Source organism: Octopus sinensis, unplaced genomic scaffold (genome assembly GCF_006345805.1).
Source record: "Octopus sinensis unplaced genomic scaffold, ASM634580v1 Contig04716, whole genome shotgun sequence".
Taxonomy (NCBI): domain Eukaryota; kingdom Metazoa; phylum Mollusca; class Cephalopoda; order Octopoda; family Octopodidae; genus Octopus; species Octopus sinensis.
Window position 1 is genome coordinate 1 of NW_021827704.1, and position 10,147 is coordinate 10,147.

General features: G+C 36.2%; 1 protein-coding gene across 1 annotated transcript; it reads right to left on the reverse strand.

Moving 5' to 3' along the window:
• Positions 1-1,006: 1,006 nt before the first annotated feature.
• On the reverse strand, positions 1,007-7,795 carry LOC118761017 (short transient receptor potential channel 3-like; the record flags this gene model as incomplete). Its single annotated transcript, XM_036498659.1, has 3 exons — positions 7,670-7,795; positions 2,800-3,061; positions 1,007-1,163 (listed from the first exon to the last, which is right to left on the reverse strand). Coding segments are annotated over exons 1-3 (470 nt in total), but the record flags the coding sequence as incomplete, so codon positions are not given.
• Positions 7,796-10,147: the final 2,352 nt, after the last annotated feature.

The following is a 10,147-nucleotide window of genomic DNA, read 5'->3' on the forward strand; positions in this document are numbered from 1 at the left end:
ATCCACTCACAATAATAATAATAATAATAATAATAATAATAATAATAATAATAATAATAATGCTATATAGTTGATGTTGCATGCCTCTTTGACCTACGGATAGTCAAGAAGGAAGGCGAAAAGATAGACACAACCCTCTTAAGTCCGAAATAGCCTGGACATGAAGAATGAAGATGGTGAAAGTAATGCCAATTGTTGTTGGGTCCTTGGGATCAGAAGGGATCGAGGGGAATATCAAAGAAATTGGAATAGAGTGCCCAGTAGAACTGTTACAAAAGGTTTGCCTCCTTGGCACGGCCAGAATAATCATGAAAGTGTTAGCTGAAAAGAACGGATAGCATGGTACCGTAGGCTGCAGGTAGCAAACCCGCTACGCATGCAAGATTCCAGGAGCTCCAACAAAATCTGTGATAAAGAGAAATAATAATAATAATAATATTCAGACAAATACATAACAATATCACCAGGACTAACAAATATATATAACATACTGAGAATAGTTCTACTAGGCACTGCACACATCCCACCTAAAACACTTTCAATACAGTGAAAATAAGAGCATCTCAAGAAACCACAGCACATACCCAAGGCACATAGATCTGCGCTCGATTGTGCAGTGAAAGCACGTGATAAAAATAAGACTATTGAATAATAATAATAATAACAACAATAATAATAATCCTTTCCGAGGCACAAGGCATCAAATTTGTGGGGAGGGGACTAGTTGATTACATCGGCTCCTGGTACTTAATTTATCGACCCCGAAAGGATGAAAGGCAAAGTCGACCACTGCAGAATAACACAACAACAATGATGATGATGATGATGATGATGATGATGAAGACGACGACGATGATAATGATGATGATGGTGACGATGATGATGATGATGAAGAAGATGATGATGGTGGTAGTGATGATGATGATGATGGTGGTGGTAGTGATGATGATGATGGTTATGAGGATGATGATGATGATAATGAAGAAAAGCTGAAACTACTACTTACCTGTCAGCCTCCTGGACTCTAAAATCTGTAATAAATCTTAGCAAGTAAGAAGCCAGGTACATGGATAGTACACCAAAGTCCATAAAATTGTAGTAGTCTGTAAGATAAGATCTAGCTCCAGTATTGTAGATTTGTTTGCATTCCATCCATAGCAGGCCTGCAATAGGAAGGACACACATACAGGCATGCGAAACATTTTGCTAATGTCAGGTTATGAAGGTCGCTTTGTAGCCACCTGGTTTCGGGTTTAGTACCATTCGCGAATTTTCTGAGGAAACCTGCCGTACATATCACACACACACACACACACACACACACACGCACACACACACACACACATATATATATAGGCGCAGGAGTGGGTATGTGGTAAGATTCTTGCTTACCAACCACATGGTTCCGGGCTCAGTCCTACTGCGTGGCACCTTGGGCAAGTGTCTTCTACTACAACTTCGGACTGAGCAAAGCCTTGTGAGTGGATTTGGTAGATGGAAACTGAAAGAAGCCCGTCGTATATATATATATATATAATATATATATATATATATATATATATATATGTGTGTGTGTGTGTGTGTGTGGACGGGGTATATGTGTATGTGCTTCTGTGTTATACGTCCTCATAGAATAGTGGTTCACAAAAGAGAACCGATAAAATAAGTACCAGATTTTGTAAAGAATAGCATTAGAGGCGGTTTGATTGGTTAATCTCTGCAAGGCGGTGCCCCAGCATGGCCGCAGTCTAATAACTGAAACTAGTAAAAAATGAAGGACCAAAGATAAAATGATACATGTGTGCGTGCTTGTGTATGTGTGTGCGTGTTTGTGTGTATGAACCTTTATGTGTGTGTGTATATTATATATATATATATATATATATATATGAGGGCGTGTATATATATGGATCTGACGATTTTCAACACAAGTTCCGTCTATCCAATTTTTGTCTCGGCCCGGAGCTATGGTAGAAAAGAAACTTGGCTAATAAGATGTCACCTTGTCAGATCAACCTCGAAACAAGATGGCTGCGAAGTGGATGTCACAACACAGCCTTACCTCCCTCCCTCCCTCCCCTGCACCGCGTTCTATCACATACGCATACTTCCATTTATCGATATATTGAGCATAATGAAGACAGGTTTGTGCGAAAAGGCGAGACACGCTAAACACATATAGATTAAATAAATCATTGCACTTTCTGTCGCGTGGGCGATTCTGATTGGTTGATCAGTTTAACATTAAACAGAAATTAACAGAGGGAGAAAAATATTCGATGAAACAATAAGATTTACAACGCATTGAAAATTAAATATTTATTGAAAAAAATTTATGAGATCAATAAAAGAAGAAAAAAATTAAGTCGTAAATATTTAAACATACGAACAGAAGATTCAAAATAAAATGATATCAGACAAGCGATTACATTAATTTATATTCAGACTATAACCGTCAGTTTTAGAGACGAAAAAATGCTATAATATTTTTGTCTACACTACGTTTAATCTGTCTGAAATATCGTGCTAGCGACTCGATAAGTAAATATGTACATAGCGTAGGGCAGGATTCGAACTAGGAATTTTATTTCACACCTCAGAGAAGTAATGCTCTTTACCAGTCATAGTTAAAATTATTTAGATTACAATGCCACTGTGAGGGAAAGACCTTGGCTCCATTTGTTCGACAAAAACACTACAAAGTGTGGTGGGGGTGTGCTCAGTATAGACTCAGTGTAATGAGTGAAAGAAGTAAAAGAATAAACAAAATAAAAAGAAAAAAAAGCAATATTTACTGACCTAGTATCCAAAATACAATACATATTTGTACATGAGTTAGTAGTGTGTTTGCAGGTCGAAGAGTCTCTTTTAAGAGGCTATGGGCTCGTTCGTGATGGGGCAAGTGAGTATGTTGAGTGGAGGTTAATTCCTCTGTAGAGCTGATGTGTACGGAATTTTCTGTGAGACGAAATGTAGCTGCTGCCAGTAATATCAAAAAGCATATATGAGATGCTGTGTGTGTGACAAATTTGATCACCGGGCATCGCATCACCGCACTCGCCTGAGAAGATACGAAATAGAAGAGGAGACAAGAAAGAAAGAGAGAAGAGGGAAAGAGAAAGAGAAAGAGAAGGTGTTAGATGATATTATTAATATGTATAAATTTAAAGGTCTCTTTTTTGCAAAATAAATTAGTTGCACCTGAAGAGAAGGTGTATGGTAAAATTATGTAACAATTTTTATTTTACATAACACAGATCCCATGCACTCAAAAAATTTTGAAACATATGTAATACATAACTGTTACTCCCACTCCTTTCATTTTCGTGCGAGCGCAGATACACACACACAACACACACACACACACACACTCACACACACACACACACACACACACACACAAGTATATAAGAACATGAAATAATTCTTTTATATTTTTTTTAGAATGTCGGATCTCGAAACAAATAAGCTATACATAAAACCTCGCAAATATTTTATTACAAATCTCTCCCGATTTTCCCATGAGTAGTTTTCGACTTTTCTACCCAGAAGGATTTTTTAAACCCAATATTCACGCGCTATTATTTATAGTTTATCTGCTTCGAGATCCAAGTTCCCTTCAAAAGAACTATACACACTCGCACACGCACGCACGCACACACATACACACACACATTAAGAGTTTGTAGACGAAGAGCTTTCAATGTCAAAATGATATATCACCAGAACTGAAAAATAAATTAAACAGGATAAAACATTGATAATTAGAAGGCAAAGTGCACGAATGAGTCAACAACATTAACATAATATTAATAATAATAATAATAATAATAATAATAATAATAATAATAATAATAATAATAATAATAATAATAATAATGATAATGATAATAATAATAACAACAATAACAACAATAATAATATACGACCACAAATCCGAAGGCATCAACGAAAATGATAATGCAAAGATCCTGTGGGATTTTATGATTCAGTGCGACCATGAGATAGAGAATAGGAAGCCAGATATAGTTTTAATTGAGAAAGAAAATAAACTATGCTGGATCATAGATATAGCATGCCCAGCTTCTAGCGCTGAAGATGTACCAAGGAAGTTGAGGGTGGAGAAGGAAGTGTTGCCTTGTAGCAAGTTTGTTGAGCGGTGGGTGAATGTTGGAAGAATGGCCAGTGTGAAAGGACCAATTCTGAGCGTGCACCTGTGAGAAGTAAAAGGAGGGCTCTTGCCCCGTTGATCAGACACACGTAGCTTCTCTGGATTTTTCCACGAGGACCTTAAAGCGCCTCCCCTACTGGGTGTTTTAATTTGTTTAATTTTTAATTGCTATGATTTGTTCACACGTGGAAAACCCATTGCATCGTTCCGTTTTTAACATTTATGTTGTTCCATGTCATTTAATGTTATCAAATTCCGCCGAGGTCGACTTTGCCTTTTATCCTTTCGAGGTTGATTAAATAAGTACTAGTTAATCACTGGGGTCGATGTAATCGACTTAATCCCCTTGTCTGCCCTTCTTTGTCCCCTCTATGTTTAGCCCCCTGTGGGCAATAAAGAAATAAATTATTATTATTATTTGATAAAACGCCACAGCTTATTTTGCTGGGTATGATGGAAAGTTTCTGCTTTCCAGAGCCAGCAGACTAAGGTGACACTTGTTTACTGGTCATGCTTCAAGAATCATGCGAAGAATTCTTGCAGTTCCAAGCAATGCTGATTTTTGTAGGTGTTCTGCCTTCACACTTGCACCAATCTTTTCCAGCCATGCTAGTAGTTGAGTGCTGATACTTCCAAGTGCACCAATAACTATTGGTATCACGTCTTCTCTCTTCATTGACCACAACCTTCGTATTTCCCACTTCAAATTGTCATAATTGTTTTACTATTATTATTATTGTTATTTTATGTTTGACTTTTGCTTTGCATTTGTACAAGTTGGCTGCAAGTCTCACCCAGAGACCTCAAGAGACAACAAGTTAGAAGTTCATGTTGGTGTTACGCTTAGGGTGCCATATATTTGGTTTTGTGCATAGTGTTGTTCTAGAGAATGTTTAAGAAACCATAAAAAAATTGTTTGTTTTAAAATTTGAGATTACATTGACAGTTTTATTATTATTATTATTATTATTATTATTATTATGTCGTCATCATCATCATCATCATCATCATCATCGTCATCATCATCATCATCATCATCATCAATATCATCTTGTATTAGAAATTTCCACATATATCCCCTTATCTCAAATACCCTTATCTTAACATGCCCTCACCTCACGCCAATACGTATAGAAGCCGAGTCACGAAATATATATACATAAGAGGTATGCAAGTCACAGAATAGAACTGAGAAAGGATCTGATGGCTGTTAACAAATACAATGTGAGTGTATCTGTGTATGTGTGTGTGTGTGTGTGTGTGTGTGTGTGTGTGTATGTGTACAGATGTGAAGAAAGCGAGAGAATATGAGAAAGAGTGAGAGGGAGAGAGAGAGACAGATGAAGAGATAAACGATAAGGTATGACATATACACATACATTATACATGCAAATGTATATATATATACATATATACATAAATATATATATATATGTATAATATATATATATGGCGTGGTGTTAGTGAATGGAAGGGCGTAGTGTTAGTGGGAGGAGTAACAAGGAAAGGAGGGGAGGAAAACGTGCAGTATGTGATGTGAGAGGGGTTTCTGATAGCTTCGTGGAGCTTTAAACGTTTTCGTTCAAAAACACTCACAACGCCCTGTCTGGGAATCGAAACCGCGATCTTACGACCGCGAGTCCGCTGCCTTAACCACTAGGCCAGTGCGCCTCCATATATATATATTATATATATATATATTATATATATATAGATATATATATATATATATAATATATATATAATCTATATATTAATATATATATATATAGATATATATATATATATATATATATATATATATATATATATATATATAGATATATTATATATATATATATATATATATATATATATATATATATATATATATATATATATATTATATATATATATATAATATATATATATATATATATATATATATATATAAATATATATATATATATATATATATATATATATATATATATATAGATATATATATATATATATATATATATATATATATATATATATATATATATATATATATATACTCGAAGAGAGAGAGAGAGAGAGATAAAGTGAGAAGGAAATAATAGAGGATTATATGCATGAGGTTGGGTTGTTATTTAACCCTAGGCCAACTCTGATCCAGCAGACCTCTTTAATGAACGTTGCTCTCGCTGCATCCCTCTGCATCATTCAACGCATCCTCTCTTTCTGAAGACAGTAAGATACGATCTAAGGGATATTTGGCCATGGTCGAAGGATCGCATTAAATCGCGCTCTGGAATTTGCGTGAGTTCAGGACAGGGAGGTGGGGGGGGGGGCTGTTGTTCTTAGTGTTTCGAGGTGGTGATGGTGGTGGTGGTGACGTTGGTGGTGGTATTGGTGGTGAAGGCGGTTTTAGGAATGATGTTGGTGATGAAGGTGGTGGTGTGTTTGGTGAAGTTAGTGGTGGTGGTGGTGGTTGTGGTAATGATATCTATGGGGTTGGAGTTGGTGGTGATGGTAGTGGTTGAGTTTGTGGTAGTGATGGTGATGCTAGTGGTGTTTAGGGTTGTTGGTGATGGTGATATTGATGATGATGATGATGATGGTGCTGTCGTCGGTGATCTCGATGGTGGCACTGATGGTCATAACGCTGGTAGCGATGCTGGTGATGACAGGAAGTGATGGTGGTGGCGACGGTGGTGGTGGTAGTGGCGGTGGTGATGGTTGTCGAAGTGATGGGGATGGTGGCGGCGGTGGAGGTGGTGCTGGTGGTGGTAGTGATGGTGGGGTTGGTGGTGATTGCGGTGGTAATGATGAAAATGGTGGTGCTAGTGATGGCAGTGATGATAGTGGTGGTGGAAGTGATGGTGGTGATAGTGGTCGTAGTAATGGCAGTAGTGCTGGTGATGTTGGCGGTGATGGTGGTGGTAGCGGTGGTAGTAGTGTGGTAATGAGGACGGTGATAGTGGTGAGAGTGACGGTGGTAGTGCGGATGAAGGTGACAATAAGAATGGTGTTGGCAAATGATATATATATATATATAGTATTATATAATATATATATATATATATATGTACGTATGTATTTATATATATACATAATATATATATATATATATATATATATATCTATATATATATATATATATAACACACAATATATATATATATATATAATATATATACATATATACATATATATACATATATATATATATATATAATATCATATATATTATATACTACATATATATATATATATATATATATAATATATTATACATATATATACATATATAATAATATATATATCTATATATTATATATATATATATATTATATATTTTAGATGGTATTTCTGTTTCACGAAGGAATCTGTCTGTCCATATCCAGCGATGTACCCGGAATGCCGTGCTAAAGTTGAAAAAAAAAATAATAATGTCTAAGGGTGTAGAATGGTGCTAAGAGAAGAGAGGTGCGATCCGAGAGAGGACAGTTCTATTAGGAAATGCATACATACTGGTAGATATACTTCAACTCTCTGCTTATGAGTTGAGCCTGAGCTGAACATCAGTTTAAATATACCACTGGCAAACTGCGGAGAAAGAGAGAAACAGAACGGCAATAGTAAGCGACAAGAACACCACCAACACCACCACCACCGCTACTGATATCAGAACCATCAACAACGATAACGGTAGCAACAACAGCAACAACAACGACAACAACGACAATAGCAACTATAAAGGGAGTAATAATTGAAATAATAATAATAATAATAATAATAATAATAATAATAATAATAATAATAATATTTTTTTTTTTAGACATTCATTAGTACAACACCAAAAACTCCCCCCCTCCCAAATATATGGCACACTAGGCATAACAACAACATGAACTTCCAACCTGTTGTCTCTTGAGGTCTCTGGGTGAGACTTGGAGCCAACTTGTACAAATATAAAGCCAAAGTCAAACATAGAATAATAATATAGTAATAATAATAATAATAATGATAATAATAATAATAATAATAATAATAATATAATAATAATAATAATAATAAGCCCTGATGCAGTACCAGGCAGTGGCTCTCATGACTTCTGATCTTAACTGATTGGAAGTGTCATCATGTACATTGTTTTGTCTTGTTATAAAAGATGGGCTGCAGCAAATATTCTGCTCAATACCACAGATTTGCTTGTCAGTTGTTTGACCTTAACCAGTTGAGCATGTCCCTTAGTGGCTGACAATATGTGCATCTCTGATCATGAGCAGAAGTAGTGGGGGAACATCATAGCCATGTGTTGAGAGGGATTCTTTGGGGTTTGAATAATTCACCTCTGGAAACATGGGTGTTTCGTTCAACATCCTTAAACAACCCTTATTCTGGGACCTTTTGAGCAGGATAGGTTACTCGACGAGAAGAAAATTCTAACTGGAACCCACCTGCAAGGTCATGTGCTGTTTATCTTGACATTAGATCACCATGTCGCACACAGATGGTTGTGATGCATGTGCCTAGTTGTACCCTTATCAGACGGGTAGTCATGATGAGTATACTGGGCTTCGTAAATTTTACCCCAGTATCACTTTGATGGCATGCACTGCTCTCTCACATAATATAATAATAATATGATATAATAATAATAATAATAATAATAATAATAATAATAATAATAATAATAATAGAAGAAGAAGAAGAAGAAGAAGAATAAGAATAATAAGAATACTCCTTTCTACAATAGGCACAAGGCCTTGGAAAATTTAGGAGAAAGGGCTATTCGATTCCGTCGTCCCCAGTGCGTAACTGGTACTTATTTCATCGATCCAGAAAGGATGAAAGGTAAAGTCAACCTCACAAGTATTTGAACTCAAAACGAGAAGACAGACGAAATGCCGCTAAACATTTCTAATCGGCACGGTGACACAGCTCACCACCTTTATAACAAAAACAACAACAGCGACGACAACAACAACAACAACAACAGCAACGTTAGGAATACAGCAGTAGCACAAAAAAAAAAACAGCGACAACAACAACAACAACAACAACAATAATAAAGTCAGCAAGCACGGATCACAATCAGCGATGACAATGGCAATGAATCGATGGTGATGTTGATATTGCTATTGTTGAGTAGCTGTACTTGAGCAATGATGATGATGATGATGACAATGAAGATGATGCTGATGTTGATACTACTACTCTACTACTACTACTACTACTACTACTACACTACTACTACTACTACTACTACTACTTCTACTAATAATAATAATCTCTTGGTAATGATATGGTGCCAAATTTCTGGCTCGCATCTTGTTATAAAAGATGGGCTACAGCAAATATTCTGCTCAATACCACAGATTTGCTTGTCAGTTGCTTGACCATAACCAGTTGAGCATGTCCCTTAGTGGCTGACGATATGTGCATCTCTGATCACGAGCAGAAGTAGTGGGGGAACATCATAGGCGTGTGTTGAGAAGAATTCTTCGGGGTTTGAATAATTCACGTCTGGAAACATGGGTGTCTCATTCTTCATTCCTAAATAAACTTTTTGAAGAAAATTCTAACTGAGCCCCACCTGCAAGGTCATGCGCTGTTTATCTTGATATGAGATCACCACATCGCGCACATATGGGTGTGATGCATGTATTTGGTGTACCCTTATAAGACGGGTAGTAATAATGGGTATACTGGACTTCGTATATTTGTATCTCAGTGTCATTTAGATGCATGCGCTGCTCTCTCACTCCATACTACTACTACTACTACTACTACTACTACTACTACTACTACTACTACTGCTGCTGCTGCTGCTGCTACTACTACTACTACTACTACTACTACTACTACTACTACTAATAATAATAATAATAATAATAACAACATATGATGACGATAATAAAGAAGATAGTTATATGTATATATAAAAGGCAGAAGGTGTGTGGTGGGTGTACGTGAATGTAATTTATGTACGCCCACAAATTAGCA